Source organism: Pogoniulus pusillus, chromosome 29 (assembly GCF_015220805.1).
Source record: "Pogoniulus pusillus isolate bPogPus1 chromosome 29, bPogPus1.pri, whole genome shotgun sequence".
NCBI classification, from domain to species: Eukaryota; Metazoa; Chordata; class Aves; order Piciformes; family Lybiidae; genus Pogoniulus; species Pogoniulus pusillus.
In genome coordinates, this window is record NC_087292.1 from 18481588 (window position 1) to 18500559 (window position 18972).

An 18972-nucleotide genomic window follows, 5' to 3' on the forward strand; every position below is an offset into this window, starting at 1 on the left:
GCCCTGCATGAGTGCTTCCCAGTCTCGCCCTGAGCCATCTCCCCGCGCGGCTCTGGTAAAAATAGCTGGGCTGAATTCTTTGCAAGTGGAGCAGCAGCTCTGCTGCAGGCCAGGGGAGGTATGCAGGAGGTATGTGGGCAATGCCTGCAGTCCCCGGCCCAGCCCTGCTGCCTTCCAGTAGCACCAGCTGGGTCGCAGCTTCACAGCCCAGCTGGACGGGTGGGGTAGGCAGGGTTCAATGCTTTATTTACTCCTATGGCACAGCTCTAATGCTTTAATTGCTTCTGTACTAGTGCAGGACAGAGCAGCACCGCTCCTGCCCTTCCTGGCCACCTCCCAGGCTCACTGCCCCAGTCTGAAATGCCTTGGGGACACACCAGCCGCAGCTGAGCACCCTGCTAACAGGTGAGCCCCAGGGCCCAGCCAGCACACCCTGCTCTCTGACAGCTCCTGCGGTTCTGCACATCCACGTTGGATTAGCCTGTAAACGAGATTGGAATTAGCAGGGAATTCTGCAAATACCAGACGGGGCTGGGGCGCCTGCAGGTGCAGCCGTGACCTTGTGTTAGAAATAGGGGAAGAGCTCAGCCCTCCTCCCGAGCTCCTGCACATTCGCTTATTAAGGGAAAGACAGACCTGGACCCTCCTCTGAGCTCTCCTTCCTGCCGCTGATTCCGCAGAGGCCAAGCAAGGACCAGCCCTGCACCTTTGTCTTGCTGTTCTTGACAGCATGAGCTGCTAAAAGGCCATTGACCAGCCAGCTCCCGAAAGGGAGATTCCTGATGAACTCCCATCTCCTGGAAAAGGGCTTTTCCAACTCCTGACAAATCCCTGCTCCAGCATCCAGCAGGAATCGTTTTGTCCTTCTGAAGAGCCTTAAGATAACAATTTGTCCTGGCAAGAACATTTACAGCACTCAGAGGGGCAGAGGCAAAGCTGCAGAGGGCAACAGGGTCCCTTCTTTGTTCACATTGCACAAGGACACACAGATCTGTGCTGGGGGCTGCACAAGATCACTTTTAAAGCCTCTTCTAGCCTGAACAATTCTGTGACTCTGTGACTGGACCCACACAGACAATTTCTGTCTTCTTTGTTTTCCACACTGTCTGGACTTGTGTCACCTCTACAGCAGGAGCATCCCTTTCTGGCAGCCCTACAACATCCACCTCCTTTATGCCACTCCCCCTGCCTCCATGTGCATGCAGATAGCAGTGGAGCTCTCATACAAGGCCTCGTTTGCCAGTAACCAACCCATGGGACAGAGTATCTCCTTTCAGCTCATCTTCTGTGGACACTTTCCCTGTCCACAAACAAACCTCTCTGTGTCCTGCCCCACAGGTGTCCTGCCCCAAGAGCCAGCTGTACTTTTAACTTTCCTTTTGCTCCATCACTCGTGTGCACCAACTCACTCAGCTTAGACCTTGACATCCCTGGGGTGCCTGAGTCTTTCCTGGTTTACACTGTGGGCTTTGCAGCTGCAAGATGTGAGCTGAATTGTGACTTAAGCATAAGCCATCACAAAGCAGCTCCTAAAGCAAAGGCCTCCATACCTCTGCCAAAGAAATCCCCACAAGAGAAGCCATCCTGCCTTTGCAGAGCAGCTCTGCTCTCCAGCCTCCCTTCCAACCAGCTCTTGAGATGCCCCAGGCTTTTAAGTTCAGGGCACCAACACTCACACAGAAGTGGTGGCACTCTGTACATGCCCAAACCGCTTAGAGCAGACCTTTACTCCTCCTTTCCACTGAGAGGGCAAGAACAGGCCATGGCACCAGAAGAAATGCATCCTTTTCTGTGCAGTGCTTCGGGAGCAGAGGCCTGTCTGAGCTCCCTGCCAGCCAAGGGTCTCAGCCAGCCTCAGCCTTTGGTTCCTTGGAGAATGTTTGAAAGAGTGAGAAGCCATCCTGGGCTCGGCATAGCCCTGAGCCCCTTGCAGCTTTCACCAAGGGACACTTCCCCTCGGAGCACTTTGAGTGTCAGCAGTCTCAGACCCCGCAGATCTGCAGCTGTCTTCAGTTAGATGACAACCTGCACACCCCAGCCAGTGGCAGATTTGCTCAATTACTCTCTGCCACCCTGACTGCTCTTGCGTCCAGCAGGACCAGGTGGGCAGTTAACCATCAGGGTTCAGTCCTGCCAGCCTGCCTGGGAGCCCATGGGCTGCAACGAGCTGAGAGGGCTGGCATAGACCACAGCTGCTCTCTGTTTCCTCCCCAGCCCTTGGATGCCAGCCAGCAGCTGCCTCGGTCAGCTCTAAGTGGAGCAGTGCAAGCCAGAGCCTGCCAGCTCCGAGGGATGCTGGCCACCAGTAAGGATGGGCCCACTGCAGTGGTCCCAGCTGGGCAGGACAGGCAGTTCCTCACCCTACCTGAGCTCATCCTGCCAGCACAGCCAGGCTGGGAGCAGGTCGTGAGAACATATCCAGAGACATCTTTGGGGGGATAAAGGGGAGATTTGCAGCTGCCAGCAGGACTGCTGCCTCCTCTTCTCTCTGGCTATTGGGTCCACTCTCCTCCGTGCTGCTCCGAGAGCAGGTCCAGCAGAGCCCCAGGCAGCAAGTCTCTCTGAGCAGCACAGCCCCGGGACCTGCACAAACACCACTGGTTTCCACCACACTGCCTCCGAAGGGGCTCAGCTAATGTTCTGGAGACGTATTTAATTAGCTACCTGAGCAAGCTCAAAGCAGCTGGGTTAGCCCACTGAGGGGTGGATCAAAGTTTCCTCACCACACACCCACAGCCAGGGTCAGCCAGCCCCTGGTCCTCTGTGTGACCTGCCTGGACCTGCACTGAGCAGGAACTGCTCCCTGGCCAGGGAAGTGAATCCCCACTTCCACAAAACACCAGGACTGCAGTAGGCATTTCTTTTGGGGGAGCCCACTCTAAGCCAGGAGCTCCTGTCCAGCCCCAAGCTCCACCAAGCGGGAGGCATCCCCAGCCCTCACCTGTTTTCCCTCCTGGCCAGCCCTGCCAATGCCACGCTGGGGCAGGGAGGGTGTGTTGAGGGCTTCCAACCATGAGCTTTAGCAACTGCTAACTCAAACTCTTTCAGATTTCAGCAATCCAAACCCAAAGACTGAGAAACTGCACTGTCTGGGTTGTCATTTTTCCCCAGCTGAAAAAGCAGAGCAGGAATTCTCTTATCTTTTCTGTTTGTTTCTGACTGGAAGGCAGCAGATTCCTTAGGACATTGCATTTGGCCAGAAGCCAAATTGTCATCACCATTTACAGCAGCCTTTTCTCCCAGCTCTCTGTGTCTCTTGGGCTGACGTTCACAGAGCTGCAGTCCAGGAGAAACAAGAGAGGAGCAGAGAGCTTTGAGGGCTACCAGGCCGCTGCCTGGGTCGCAGTGCCCCATGCCCTCTGCACCTTCACTCAAGGCTACCATCCAGGCAGATGGGACACCAGGTCCCTTCTGGTGCTCCCTGAAGGTTTGCAGGAGCAAAATCACAAACATTGGGACTCAGAAAGCCAAAGCCAGCAGCAGGATAAGCTGAAGCCCCCACATGTGCTGCAGGAGGAGGGAGGGTTGCCTGTCTCAGGCCTTGCACTCAGGCTGGCTGTTTCACTCCAGTATTCTCTCTTCCAGGATAAGCCTGTCCCACATTCCACTGCCGTGATGAAAGCCTGCCCCAGTCCCAGGGCTCCACAGCCTGCCCCAGTCCCAGGGCTCCGCAGCCTGCCCCAGTCCCAGGGCTCCACAGCCTGCCCCAGTCCCAGGGCTCCACAGCCTGCCCCAGTCCCAGGGCTCCACAGCCTGCCCCAGTCCCAGGGCTCCACAGCCTGCCTGAGTCCCAGGGCTCTGCATCCTGCCCCAGTCCCAGGGCTCCACAGCCTGCCTGAGTCCCAGGGCTCTGCATCCTGCCCCAGTCCCAGGGCTCCACAGCCTGCCCCAGTCCCAGGGCTCCACAGCCTGCCTGAGTCCCAGGGCTCTGCATCCTGCCCCAGTCCCAGGGCTCCACAGCCTGCCTGAGTCCCAGGGCTCCACAGCCTGCCCCAGTCCCAGGGCTCCACAGCCTGCCCCAGTCCCAGGGCTCCACAGCCTGCCCCAGTCCCAGGGCTCCGCAGCCTGCCCCAGTCCCAGGGCTCCGCAGCCTGCCTCAGTCCCAGGGCTCCGCAGCCTGCCCCAGTCCCAGAGCTCTGCAGCCTGCCCCAGTCCCAGAGCTCTGCAGCCTGCCCCAGTCCCAGGGCTCCACTGCCTGACTCCCTGCTACCTGATTTCAGGCACTTGTATGGGAGTCAACACCTCCTGCTCTGCACAGCAGTGGGTGGATGGAACCAGGAGCTCCATGTCCCACGGGTGGGTTGGCAGATTAAAGTTCCTTTTCTGTGTTTGTAAGCTCTTGAGAGAAGGATTCCCACAAGGTCAGAATGAACAGCTCATCAATTCCACTTTCCCTGGGCCAGCTGCCTGAGTCCTACCCATCCCTGGAACTAACGTCCTGCCATCAGACTGCTCCTCTTGAGGGGATCCTTGCAAGCCACAGCCTCACTTGCTTCGAGCCCCAGGACCTGGGAAGCTCTGGAGAAGGCAGTTTGCTGCCCAGCAGAGGCTCTCTCCTCAGAGCTACAGAAAGTGCACACAAAGTGCAGGCTCTCTCTTACCCTAATAGGGCATGAAAGTGCCTTAGGAAATTCATGAGAGGCGGGTGGAGAACAGATAAAGCTGTGCCCCCTTCTCTGGAGCCACAACACATCAGCCCAACAGGCTTGGTGGGCCAAAAATGTGTCAGGGCTGGAGCTGCAGCCAGCCTGGGCTGGGGATGAAGCCGTTCTGGGACAGGGATGAAAGGGGTGAAGATGTCACCACATCACCCATTCCACAGCACCCAATCCCTCCAGGCCAGAGCACATGCATGGGGACACACATGGGGATGGCACAGTTGAGGCAGGTCCTGGTGCTGGACTCTAATGCTGGGGCTCACTGCCCTCATGGCTGCATGTGACCAGGAATGGAGAGGATCCCACCTGATTCCTGCAGCCTTCGGGGGCAGGACAGTAAGGGTGAGACAGAAGGAAGGGAGAGTCCTAGGGCCTTCTAGGGTGAGGCAAAGACCAAGCAGCAGTTCAAAGCAGACATTTTACAGAGCTGGAGACTGATGCTCTAGGGCAGTAAACCCACCACAGAACCCCAGCCCAAGCAAGCCCAAACCAGTTCTGTTCACTTCTGACCACAAGGCCTTAAAGACCAAGCCCTAGCTCTGGCACTGGAACTGGGCATCCCCCATCCCCAAGTGACTCAAAGTCCCCAAGCTCCCAGCCCGGGGTGCTCAGGTGGAAGTGTTCCTCCTAACCAAACCATGGGTGGAGGCAGCATGCCATGGCACAAGGCATCTGGCAATGTTCTTGCTCCAAGAGCTCAGAGAAACTCAGGCTGAAATAATCCTGGCCCTGGTGGCACAGGCCAGGCACATTTCCCCTTGCTGTCCCTAGGGATGGTTGTTCTGGACACTGACCTCAGTGTTTGCTGATAGTCTGTGGAGGAGGCAGTGCCTGCTCAGGAGCTGACAGGGAAAGGTCTGCACCACCAAGCACCGAGAGAAAGGCAGCAGAGTGCCAGCCCTGGGCTCCCGCTGGTGCAGTAACAGACGCCAGCGCCTGGCTACCTATCGGCCAGCAGGGAGTGCCCGGGATTACCCTCCCGATGGACGCATCGACCACCGCGGGGAGCGGCTGCCGGCAGAGCGGCACCGAGGAATGTCGCCTCGCTGCTGTGTCCTGGCACCCAGCCGTGCAGCAGCTGCCCAGGTGCCTGCTGGCTCTCCCTGAGCTGTCAGCCGAAGCACTGAGATGCCCTTTGCCGCTGTGGGGGCTGTAGGGCAATCCAGCTGTGGAGGGCCTGTCCTTGGCTCCTGCCACTCAACCACCTTCAGCTATGGCTGTTGCTCTGTGCGAGCCTCCCCCTGCACCCCACAGGGAGCCTGGCAGGATTTTGGTGAAGTGCTGCCTCCTCACACCCCCATGCAGCACAGGGGGATGTGCAGTCCTGGAGCAAAGAGATGACCAAGCTGGGACAGCAGAGGCCCATCAGCTGCTCTCCCAGGCAGCAAGCTCACCTGGCAGGGATACTCTTGAACCACCACTGCTGCCTGTTCTCCTGAGATGACCATGAGCATCCTGCCACCCGACACAGACCTCAAGGTCTGGGAACACCCTGGACTCCTGATGGTTCTGGGGACCATGCCTCTGGCTAAAAGCCTGAGGAAAGCAGGAGGCAAGAGATATTGAACATAAACCCCCAAAACTCCTTCAGACCAGCTCTGAGTCTGATTCAGCAGGCCTGAAAATACCAGGTCCAGATTCTCTAGCCTCAGGGAAGCTGAGCTTCACCATCAGCCCGAGGACAGCCAAGGCCACCATGGCCACCAGCCCTGCTCTGGACACAGACCACGCTTCACCAGAAAGCTGCATCGGGAGGACACTGCTTTTGTTGCCCACCTGCCCCGAGAGCACGAGGGGCTGGCTGGGCAGAGCCCTGTCCAGTAAAGTTCCTTGCAGGTGGGCAGCGCCCGAGCCGCAGCGGCGTGGGCTGCCCTGGCCCCGGGTCTCAGCTGTCGTGCCCGGGCAGCGCTGATAAGGCCCTGCTCTGCCTGCCCTTATTTAGCCAGGAGGCTCTGCTGGCTCCAGCGCTCCCAGGACGTCACCGCAGCACAAAGGAGCTGCCCGCGGGGCCATGCAGCCTGCGCTCGCCGGGCAGGACAGGCTCGGGAAGCGACGCAGGAGCTGCTGAACACTTTTACTGTTGGAAGGCAGAGCTAAGATGTGCCCCAAAGCCACGAGTACGGACAGAAAACCGACCTGAGCTTCAAGCCAGCTCACACAGGAGTGGTGCCCGCGCGTTGCTGCCAGGAACGTATCACCAGTGCGAGTCCTGACGCTGCAGCTCTGTGGTGGTTTGGCACTGCCCAGGCTCGTTGTGATGAGATTAACCTCTGCTTTCGCAGGCATTAGTGCCCAGCATTTCAGAACGCACTTTGGCAGTCCTCACAGGGACCTGTCCGAGCAGCAGCGTCGTGAGACCTCCGAAGATGTTACAGTAACTCCCAAAACAAATCCAGCAACTTCCAGCTGTACTCTCCAGGCACAACCCTCTCAGCTGCACCTGGGCTCCAGTGCAGTCGGGAGAACGAATCCTAAGCTGGTTAGGGAGATGCCGTGGTACAGGAGCCAGTGCTCCAGAGGCAGAGGCAGGCGACGACTCCGCAAAGCCGACAGGACCACGAACAGAAGAAAAGTGCAACTGACAGATGCACAGCAAGCCGCGGGACGAGCTGCCCGGCAACAGAGCAGAGGATCCCCTGCTGCCAGCCCTGTCCTTCCCCTTGCTTTCTGTTTTAGTCTCTCCTGAAGAGATATAAGCTGACCACTTCCATGTTCCTCTCCCTGCTTTTAGTGGGACCACTCTCCCCATGTAACAGCAGCACCCCAACTGCTGGTGCTCCTCCAGCACCTGGAGATGCAGAGCATCCTGTTCAGCACCAGCCATGCCCAGGACACTCCCAAGGCAGTTGCTACACACCTCGGGATAGCTTTTGACTGGCTTGGTGGTGGCTGTCCCCTCCTTGCAGGGGCTGGTGGGGGACAAACCTGCCAGATGTCCTCTACCAGGCTTGTCTACTGAAGCCCTGGGGAGATTATGTCCTGGCTGTGACCCCAGGACCTCACTGCCTTTCCTACCCACCCCAACAGAGCAGAGGATGGAAGGGCAGGAGGTTAGAGGGACATGGTGAGTGGCTTCACCTGGCACTGCAGGAGCAGCTGTGTTTCATCTCCAGCAGGAATCACTTGGGATCACATCAAGGGAAGTCCCAAGACACCAGCACTACAGAAACCACAAAGTGCCTGCTAACCCCCATGGCCATCTGCCATTGGTTACCCCGGGGCTGGAGTAAAGCCACCAGACAGTCAGAGTCCTTTAGGTTGGAAAGGCCGTTTATGACCATAGAGTCCAGCAGTTAACCCAGCACTGCCAAGCCCATCATTTAACCATGTCCCTCAACACCACATCCACACATCTCACAGTGCCTCCAGGGATGGAGACTTCTCTGGGCAGCCTGTGCCAGGGCTTGACACCTCAGTGTCTGCTACACTTCAGGACAACTTCTCTCTAAGGCCAGAAGTCTCAGGGACGATTCATCACACCTTAGCTCCAGTATCTCCTTCCTAGTAGGTGATGTCCATTGCTGCTGATAAAGAAGCTCCAGGTTTCTGCCCAACATCTGAGCAGGTCCAAGGGGCATTGCCCAGGGTGAGGGACAGCTGGGCTGTTCAGGGCAGTGTGACCCCCTCCTGAGTGACTTCCACTGAAATGAGGGGAAAAAGCACTAAAAAAAAAAAAGCTATTCCCTCCTCAGGCAGTGAGGCAATGCTAGCTGTGTGCTCAACCTCTTGCACAGGGAAAGCAGCTAGACTACTGAGCCAGGAGGGTTTGGGGGTGAGCTGAGGAGGCCAGGGTGGTGCTAATCATGCAGGACAGGCATTGTCACTCAGGCAGGACAGGCAATAGCTGACACTGCCCTTGGCACTGGCTGGAACACCCAAAACAAGCAGACAGGCAGAGCAGGAGCTGAAAAGCAGTCTGGTGCCTCAGACACTGTCAGAACAGAGTGTGGGATGAGAAAGGTTTGCTGACCACTGTCCCTGAGCATCACTGACCACTGGGCAGATGACAGACAGGGTGCCCATCAGCATTGCCAGCAGCCTCCTGCCTGCACACTCCCTGAGCTTGGGCATGTGCCTGGGATTCCTGCAGTGCAACCAGCTGTGGCAGCTCCCAGTGCATGGCCTTGTTTTCCTCGGGATTTCTGTCCCTAAAGAACCTTTTATGGTGCAAAAGAGTGAAGTCTGCTCTTCTGACATCTTCCCCAGGAGAGCAGAAGGCTCTATGTTACAATCACTAAGCTCTGTAGAGGGCATTTCTGAGGGCCAAAAGCAAAAGAAACTCAAACACCCATAACTGCTGGTCAGGTCCTAGCAATAGCTTCACACATAGCTGTGCTAAATCTTCCCCTGGCACAGCATCCCTGCAGCTTCCAAGTCATTCCTTGTCTAAGGCACACACCAACAGCCATGGAGAAAGAGAATGCTCCACCCAGAAAAGCCTGCTTGCAGTGACAAGCTGGGGCAGTGCTGATGCCAGCCCAGATCTTTCACAAACCACATTCACTGATTTTCACAATCTGCCTGCAATTGCTCTGCCCTGGCACTGAAAACTGAGACAAGGTTCAAAGCCAGTCAGTGGCAGAGCTGAGTTTTAGCCTAAGAACCTTCTCAAGGCAAAATCATCTGGACCTGGACCTCTCGAGTCCAGTGCTGAGCTGAAAGGAGGAGAAAGGAGCATGAGTCAGGTTCTCAAAAGGCAGCAGGCAGAGAACAGCTCTGCCCAGAGCGACATGCACCACGAGTGAAGGCTGGTGGAAACGCGGAATTACAGCTTACAGGTCAGAAGAGCCAGCCCGAGTTTTCCCCTTGCAGCGGGACCAGTTTAGCTGCAGGAAGGGGACCTCAGGGGCATCATAGTGCCAGGGCCAGCAGCGTTCTCCTGCCCTGCCCCAGCCCCGCACAGTGGCAGGGTCTGCGAGGGGCAGGCGCCCTGCAGGAAGCCGCCTTTGATGCCTTACTTCCTCCGGTTCCAAGGTTTCCTTAATAGGAAATTATTCCCTGGCCACATGGTGGGGGGGATGCAGTCCCCTGTCAGGGCGGCAGGCACGTTCCAGCCCTGATGGAAAACACTGCAGAGCCGCTTTTGATCCGAAGTGTAAATAGTGTATAACAAAGAGAGGTTTGCCTAGCCCAGGCTGCTGTCGGGGAGCAGCCCGCGCAGCTCCAGCCCCCTTGTTTACGGACGCGCAGCACCGCGGCTGCACGCAGCTCCCGGGCACGGCGAAGCTGGTGTCAGGCTGAGCTTGTCCTGCCAGGAGGCTCCGACGGGCCCCACGCCACCCCAGGCTGTTATTTTCATCCTAGCTGCCCCTGAACAACATTCCAGTTGCAGTCCTGCCAGTTTCTCTCTGCTGGTCTCCGAGGCAACCAGGTTTTGCCGAGAGCACACCAGGCACATTGCCACAGGCAGGGCAGACCCTGCGGCTTCGCTTCTGTCTCCTCCCTCCTCTGTTCTACGAGGGATGATACAGCAATTAGCACTTTCCCACTGATTTCTAACGAAGCTAGTTCCGAGTTGAACCCATCTCTCTGGTACTGGGCGGTGTAGGGGCAACGTGGTGCCCAGCAGTGCCCACGTATCCACTGGCACAAGGGACACCAGTGCAGCAAGAGACTGCCACGTGCTCACAGCAGCCCCCCTCACACCTCTGTGGCACACATCCCCAGGCATGCTGCCACTCGGTCACTGACGGCTGCCATGGCCCTCTTCCCATTCCAGGGTCTGGCCAGGACAAACTAGGGGGACAAAAGGGGGCAAAATGCCAGCTGAGTCCTCCCTGCTTCTTCCCTTCCTGGTACCATAAAGCATCACAGGCTCTGGAGTGTGGCTCTCTGCCATGGGATCAGACTCAGCCATCCACCCTGGCTGCAGTGACCACTTCCCTTGTGGCAGAGACACACAAAACCTGGCTGAGGGCAGCTGGGTCCTGGGGACAGATGAGGCTCCTCATATCATCCCTCTCCTCATATTGACGCCTGCCACAGGTCCTGCCTCCCAGTCTGCAGCATCCCAGCACAGCAGTGCTAGTCCCAGAGTCCATTACTCTGGGCTGCTAAAATTGAGTGACAGCCTTGATGCCTCCCATAAGCTCCCCACAGAGCCACGGTGGGGGCTGTGGTGCCAGGCTGTGCTGTGCTGCAGACCTGGCCACATCTTGCTGGCTGCTCAGGAGCCTGCTGCATTTACTACAGCCAGACCCTGCTGGGTCTCATCTTTCCTGTCAATGGCTCCCAGTGGTTCCAGTAGCCTGGCAAGGCACCAGAGTGCTCCTTGTCCCTCCAGCTCATACTCTCCATTCTACTGAAGTGCTGGGGCTGGTGCCAGTTCCTCCTGGCTCCTCCTGGACCAGCACTGCAGAGGGACAGGAGAGCAGGCAAGAGGGAGAACGGGTCCTGAACACCACCAAGCTACCATAGAGGCCCTTGGCCCTGCTCTGCCCATGCTTAGTACTCCAGATTTAGCAGAAAACAAAGAGGGATGTGTTCGACCCTCCCCCAGTGCACAGTGGGAGGCACACAGCAGAGCTCGAGAGGGACGCATGGCTTGGGCACCACCATGGGGGCTGTGCACTGGAGCCCCAAGCGCCTACCTGGATGCAGCAATCTCTGACTTCTGCCGAGCGATGGCCGCGGCCCTCTGGGCCCCCTCCACACTCCTGTCCACCTTCTGCCGGATCTTGGCGCTCTTGAGGGGGATCACGCGCTTCTTCATGCCCTTGACCAGCACGTTGTGCCGGTACTTGCCCTCCTCCTTCTTGCCGTCGGGCAGCGTGGTGCAGCCGTAGCCGTGCCGCAGGTTGTCCAGCCACTCGCCCTCGTACTTGAGCCCGCTGGAGCGCTCGCTGACGCCGAAGCCGGCGCGCTTGTCGTTCTTCCACTCGCCCATGTAGGTCTCCGTGGTGGTGGCATCGATGTCCGACTCAAACGGGGGATACTCCTCGCCCTCGGCACCCTCGCCCAGGCTGACAGTGGAGGTGGCGTCGCTGGCGGCAGAGCTGATGCCGCTCTCGCTCTTGAGGAAGCTGACGCGACTCTTCTGGCTGGCCAGGGACGACTTGGACTCCGACTTCTTCAGCTTGCCCAGCAGGGAGCCCCTGCGGAAGAGGCCCCCGCCCTTCTTGGGCTTGCCGACCTCTGCCTCTGCGTAGAGGCTGAGGGCGAAGCCTCCACGGGTGATGGTGGGCGACAGGGGCAGGCTGTCGGGGTTGGCGGCGGGGGAGTCCTGCGGCAGGGTGCCGTTGCTGTGCTCGCTGCGCAGGGAGGACAGCGAGGTGCGCAGCGGGGAGCGCACCACCGAGGCCATGCCGTAGGGCACACTCTGCCGCACGCCGTAGCCGTGCCGCATGCCGTTGGTGAACTGCCCCTGGTAGGTGCCTGCGGGAGAGAGGAGGGCCGGGGTGAGGAGGCAGCTCGCTCCTTGGCTGAGCCACTGAAGGCAGGGGGCTGGGGGCGGCGCTGCCCACCTGCCCTACCAGTGCTCGCTCAGGACCAAAAGCAACTGTGCCCAGGCAGCACAAGACGCCTGCCTCGGAGCTGCTGCTGGCAGGTGACAGCTCACTGGGAAGGAGCAGCGAACACTGCTGCAAACCCGAAGCCGCTCAACAGACAAGTTCTGCATTAGCAGCCAGAGCAGGAGGTAGCAGCCCTAACAGACACACAAAGAGAGGGGACCAAGGTTGCACCCTGGCTACAGGACCCTGCTCAGAGCCAGCAGCGCCTCGGCAGTAACACCTTGAGGGACTGGGCCAAGCATACTGCTCCCCTCCAGCCCATGCCAGGTGTGCACATTTGCAGGCTCCAGAAAAGTGAACTGGAGACCACTGCTCTGATTTTTCTCACCAGGCTGTCAAGAGACTTAAATTAGTGGCATCGAAACCCTCAGGAAGAAGTCCAAGGAAGGGCAGGGGGGCTGCTGGGGCAGCACCCACATACCAGCAGAGCAGGCTGTGAGGGCCCTGCCGAGCCCTGTGAGATGGGACAGCACAGGATGAGTCCCAGTCTGTGGGTGCTGTTGCCTCAGAAACCAGCAAACCACCCTAAACAAAAGCAGGATTCAGCTCTGCTTCTGTCAGCACAGGACTTGGAGCAGATCACCTCACCCCAGGGCAGCACACTGTAGGGCAGAGGCTGCTGGCAGACCCCATTCTGGGCCATGTGCAAAGGGTTCAGGGGGAGCAGGAATGCCCTCAGAAAGGCCATCCCACCACTCCTTTACCCTCCCACGTGCTGCTTCAAGCAAGATAAGGACCAGCTGTGCCAGGGACATTTTAACAGGCATCTGTCCTAAACGTGGTTTCCATTAAGCAGTGATCTGCCAGGAGGCACCAAATCTGCAGAGACCAAAGAGCCCTAGGGAGGCTGAGCAGGGCTGGGCCGAGGCAGGAGGGGATGACCTATCTTCAAGGCACTCACCTCCCCTTCAGACACCGTTATCAGGGCTGACCCTGCTCCTCAGGGAGCAAATCCAGTTCCTTCTTTGGCCATTGTGGGAGTGCATATTTTACACTCTCCCAGGCCCCTTCTGCGGCATAATCTCTGCTCCCAAGCTTCAGGTTTCGTCGAAATCCTCTTTGGACCCGCCTGTGGGGTGTTAACTTACAGCGCCGGGGGCCAGGAAACACAAGAAGTGCCCAAGCAGGCAGCAGCTGCTGCCCTGGGGTGAGCCACCCCCAACCAGCCTCTGCCCACCCCATGGCACCCAGGGTGTCAGGCTGCCTGCAACATTTGGCCTGTCCTACTGAAAAATGTAGGAGCTGGGGCAGTACAGAGCACCTGGGGGCCACGAGGAGCAGTCTGCCAGAGCCAGGGGCCATCGCCCAGCCTCTTGGCAGAGCTTGAAGCTCTGTCACAAAGGAGATGAGCAGCACAGGTTAGGGGGCTGGGCATGAACTGGGAGACCAGGATCATTGCCAGAGATGTCCAGACACTGGGTGTGCTCCCCACTGCTCTCCAAAATCCTGCTATGTAAAACAACGTTGAAACTTCCCACCACAAAATGAGGTTCTGGAGAACCTCGTAGTGCCCCCCCCCCCCCCCCCAGCCCTCCCCACCGAGGGCTCCATGCCTGCCTGCTCAGTCAGTGAGCAGGGCTGACACATGATCAGGGTGACATCGGAGACCTCCTCCTAGCATGGACAACCTTGCACATACCAGGCTGCAGCTGATGGTGCTGCCAAATTAACCCCACAGGAGGAACTCTGGAGAAGTCTGACAGGTTCAGGGGTCTCAGTTTGGTCCTAAAGGGTCAGGTCAGAGCAGTTTCTTGCTCTCCAGCAAGTCCTTCCAGCAATGCCAAGGCTGCCAGGATGGGAAAAACTATATGGCACAGGTGCCCACCTTCAACACAAAGTGTGGCACTGGCTCTTCGAGCTGGTCTCAGCTGCCTGATTTCAGCCCATACGGCACAAGCAAAGTTGTCCCTCTGACACGTGGTGTGACCAAACCTGCCCACCCTGCCTGGCACAGACACGCGGTGCTGCCTGCAACAGCCCAACGTGGGGGTGAACAGGCACTGTCACACTGCCATCCAGTGCTGCCTGGACGGGGCTTCGTGCCAGGCCAGAGCCATAAACCATCCCTGGAGCAGAGCCAGAAGGCTGGTGCGTGTGGCTGGAGGCGCCAGGGCAGTGCGTCAGGACACGCAGGGGCTGAGCGGAGCCAAGCCGCAGCTCGGCAGCACGTCCCAGCTCAGCGCAGGGGAGCGGCGCTGTGCGGAGCCCTCCTGCCTCACGGGCTGCCGCTCGGCAGGGCTGCACAGCCCTCAGCCACTCCTGTCCCCTGGGTATCGAAACAGCCTGGGCAAGAGGGCACAGGCAGGACATGAAGCTGCCAGCCAGCTGTGCCCACACACCTCTGAGGTTCTGTGAAAGAACAGCTGAAAAAGCAGCAGATCAACTGAGCCCCACTGGTGATTACTGGGGGAGGGGACCCAAATAATCCTTTAGTGCCTGCACTTCTGCTTGGCATGATGACAAAAAGAACTGACACCTCTGTTGCCCCTCGGATGTACACTTCACCACCTCTGCCTGGTCCCTGCCAAAGCAGGGCAGGGGGTGGCTCTGCCTGGGTAACTTCATAGGAGGGGAAGGATGAAATTGTGGGATTGATGAAAACGGCATCCCTGGATCCTTCACCTCCAGGCATACAGTAGGATGGCAGCACCCTCATTTTGCCCTGGCAACAGGACAGGACAGTGCCCCGCTGCATCAATGGCAAAGGCTTCAGCTGCTGGGGCATACCCAGCCTGAAGTGAGAGCCTGTCAGCAGCAGTGCCACAGTCCCCAGCCCCAGCATTGTCTCCTGGGCAAACACAGCCACACAGGAGCTGTAGCACAGAGGCAACAGACACAAGCCAGCACCATCTTGGCTCAGCCAGAGCCCATCCCTGCTTCTGCAGCTGCAGTCCAATGGACGCTTCTCCTTCTGCCTCAGCCCAGATCACTCCTCTCCACTCTTTCCTGCCCCAAGCACTGAAGAGCAGATGCTGCTCCACGCCACCCTGATCATCTCTCCTGGTGAAACCACTTCTGATTTCCTTCCCATTCCTTGTGGCCTGGTGGTCACTGAATGCTCAGCTGTCCCCACAGCAGTACTCAAAGGCCAGCTTTGGGCTCAAATACCTTAAATCAGCAGCAGCAGGAAGATTTTTTTCTGCAGTTAACCTTGACTGGGTCAAGCACTTGGACTCAAAAGCACCCAAGAACCTACAGGTGGAAGCCAAATAACCAGGTGCTTACTCATAACTTGGGCTGCAAAATGAGCTCCTTCATGCTGTGCCTTCCACAACTCCAGACACCGTCCACTTTAGCTGGGTGTCCTGTGCCTGGAAAGGGCTCCAGGCTCTTCACTGGTGGCAGCAGCAGCCACACAGGTACACGCATCTTGGACACCCAAGGAGAGTGATCAGTGTTGCTGCCTCTCCCCCAGCCACACCAGGAGCTCTGAGCCCCTTGGATAACTCCGATCAGCCTTACAGGAGCCATCAGTCTCCCATAGCTGTAACAAAACCAGGCTCTTGGTAGTCAAGACCAAAAGTGAATGACCCACAGGGTGCCTTGGGCTAACCCACTCCGGGAGTCTGCTTCTTCTTGGACACCAACAATCTGTAGGGGACTTCAAAATCCTTCACTCCAAATTTGAGCTTTCTTGAACTCCAACCTCAGCCAGACAAGATAAAATACACTTGTGGGGCTGTGATTTGTAAAAGTGTTCTAAAGTGTATATTCATAAAACAATGACACGAGCTCAGTTTAAAGCCTGCTTTAAAACCTTAGGATCAGCTGCACCTCCCTGAGATCCACAGGCAGCCCTGCCATGACCTAGAGCTTATAATGACCTGGCAAGGGCTGCATGTTCCCAGAGCCCTCTTCCTGGTGTGGCTGGCTTCCAGGGGGCTTGGGAACCATGTTCCCTGCCCAAAGGACAGCTGATTTCCAAAGCCTTTCCAGATGTTTATCTTGGCAACCTCAAATTCAAACGTCACCAGGTCACATCCGGATCCTGCAGATGGTTACTGGCTACAGGTAAGCAGACAAAGCAGGGCTTAGTTCCTGCAGCTTACTAAGATCATTCCACACCTGATGCTGGCTGCTGGTCCCCACCTTGGCTTCAGATGCAGCTTCCTGCATGTTCCTGCACCATTAGAGCTCCACTCACGTGGAACGAACAGTTTGGGGCAGCCAGGACATGACAGCTTAAGGTGAGGAGCAGCTGCTGGACAGTGGGGCACAGCCCTCATGAGCCACCTCTGGTTGCACCCAGGCAGGCTCAGCTCAGCACTGCCCAGGATGACTTTGGCAGGGCACATCTTCATGGATCAGGGCTAGGCTGCCAGCCTCAGGTGGCACCAGGGATCATGTAGATGGCACGTTCTTGGGTGCAGGACAGCAGCCCAGGGGGTGCATGCTGACTGAAGTAGTGTCTTACATATCCTTGGGGGGAAAACCTTGACTCATCTTTCCTTCTCTTCCCTTGCAAGCTTCCAGCCCAAACCTAATCAAATTCAACCTCCTGTGTCAAGTTTTGCTTCTTGGTGTTCTCTGCAACAGTAACTGGAATGCAGTCACCCTGTGCTTTAGGAAGCAGTAAGAAAGGGGCTGTGCAAACTCAGAGGAGACCTTGGTACCTGCAAAGTGATGGCCCCAAGGGCAGCCACTGCCAGTCTCCAGATGAGTGCTCGCTCCTCACCCAAGCACACCTTACCCAAAGCCTGCTCATCCCACAGCCATACGGAGGTGCTGCAGCGCCAGCCTGAGCTCACTGCCACACTGCAGCCTGCACAGCTTCGTGCCCATGACCACGGGGCAGAGGGGGCAGAAGACGTAAGGAACTGCAGGAACACATCAGTTCGTGTCTGTACCTACAGCCCACAAGGGCATAAAGAAAATCAGTCAGCTTCAGGAGTGTACCGTCACACTTAGAAGCATTCAGGCACCCAGCACAGCCCTGACAACAGTCTTGAACCAGTCCATTCTTCTACTGTCTCCAGAGCAGTGCTCCTGGTTCCGCAGACTTGTGCCATTATTGTTACAAACTAACTCCACTGCCTGCCCCGGCTAAGTGTAGTTGCAATTCTGATCCATACTTTGAAGGGTATTTATTTCAAATCACCCTCTCTCTTTAGCTCTCCTCAGTGAGAGCCTGGAACACTGTAGTACTGGAGAGCGCAGAGTTACTCGGGCAGAGATTCTTGCAATGTTTCTAACCCCAGAGTCGCCACAAACACGAGAGCACAGCCGGGCCCTGCATTCACAGAGCGCAAGAAGTGTCTGGCTACATGGCGCAGTTGTGGCTGAGAGCTTCCAGGCACCCAAAGGAGTTTGTTGCAGGGACTGGCACATGTGGCTGCATATTCTGCACAGCTTGGATGAACTGCAGCTGAAGGGTTCAGCAAAGCAGATGTCTGGGCAGCTGGGCAGGGGCACACCAGAGGTGTGCAGTGCACAGGCAGAGCAGCTGCAATGCAGTGGGTGCCTTATAACCCACCTCAAAACATCCCCAGCTTGCTGCCTGAGGAGCCAGTGAACACCTTGCTGCAGTCACACACTGCTGAGTCGTCTCTGGCTTGATGATGACCTGAATAACCAGTCCCTGGAGAACCGGGGGTCACAGACTACACAGACCAAGTTGGTTGGTGTTAACTATTGATACGGACACTTGAGAGCAGCTCCCGAGGGAGGGGGAGGGGGAATGCTCCTGCTGCTCCCCCCACGCACACACTGCAGCTGGTGGTGGAAGTCAAGGGGCACACACACGTTTGTGAGGTGGCTGTGCCCCAGGCTGTGCTTCTCGTCTGAAGCACCCAATGGCTCATTGCAGACCACTGTGCCCAGCTGCATCTTGCTGGCGGGGCCAGGGCCAGGCCAGCCCTTCAGCAGGAATAGCATGCTCGGAGCTGGGCAGCAGGCTGCTGCCCTCCTCCCACCCCCCGCAGCCCCTCACCTCCGTCGGCGTAGGTCTCGGTGCCGTAGCCATCCTGCAGGCCGTTGTTCCAGGTTCCTTCGTACTTGGCTCCGCTGCTCATGCTCTGCCTGGCGCCGTAGCGCCCCTTGAAGCCGTGGGTCCACTCTCCTCTGTACACCCACCGTCCTTTGGTCTCGATTCCCAGCCCATGCCGCTTGCCTTGCGACCAGTAGCCCTCGTAGGTGTTGCCACTGGGCCAGGTGTAGATGCCCACCACTTCGAAGCCATAGTTCCAGGAGCCTGAGTACTCACCCTGGCCCTTGGGGCCAGTGCAGATGCCGTGCCCGTGTGCTTTGCCCCCTTCCCAGCCCCCACAATAGGCACCTCCATCATCGAAATCAAACCTGCCTCCGCTCATGGTACCCCCGGTGCCCCCTCAGCCGGGCAGCTCTCCCAGGGCAGCGCTCCGGCACACAGCTGCCGCATCCCCGAAGGAGCCGGGCTGGGCACCGAGGGCGGCCGAGGGGACGGAGAATCGGAGGAAGGAGGAATTGGAAGGAGGGGAGAAAGGCGAGCCAGGGCCGCCCGCCCCCCCCCCCCCGCCCCCGGCAGGGGCTGCCGAGCCTCGCCGCTACCTGCCCCGGGCTGAGGCCGAGCCCCGCGGGGAGCTGGAGCCGATCAAGAGGATCTGGAGCCGGCCGCGCTCCCCTGCCCGTCCCGTCCCGCCGCCCCGCTCTGCTCTCCTCCCCCGCCGGGATAAAGGTCAGCGCTGCCCTAACAAGGCCATCGGATCCCAGGAGCTGCTCCCAAAAATAACCCCCCGGAGCCCAGCCTCCGCCTCGGGGCCCTTTTATGAAGGAGGGAAGAGACACATCCCCCCCCACCCCCGCCCCGGGCAGGGATCCAGACGAAG

General features: G+C 58.1%; 1 protein-coding gene across 1 annotated transcript in view; it reads right to left on the reverse strand.

Moving 5' to 3' along the window:
* Nucleotides 1-18622, reverse strand: part of JPH2 (junctophilin 2) — a 29889-nt gene extending 11267 nt beyond the window's left edge. The window contains exons 1-2 of the mRNA XM_064167809.1: nucleotides 18099-18622; nucleotides 11249-12032 (exon numbers count right to left, since the gene is read on the reverse strand). Of these exons, the coding sequence (XP_064023879.1) occupies nucleotides 11249-12032; nucleotides 18099-18477 (1163 nt within the window). The 5' untranslated portion in view covers nucleotides 18478-18622. The remainder of the gene's footprint in view (nucleotides 1-11248; nucleotides 12033-18098) is intronic.
* Between the last annotated feature and the right edge of the window lie 350 nt (nucleotides 18623-18972).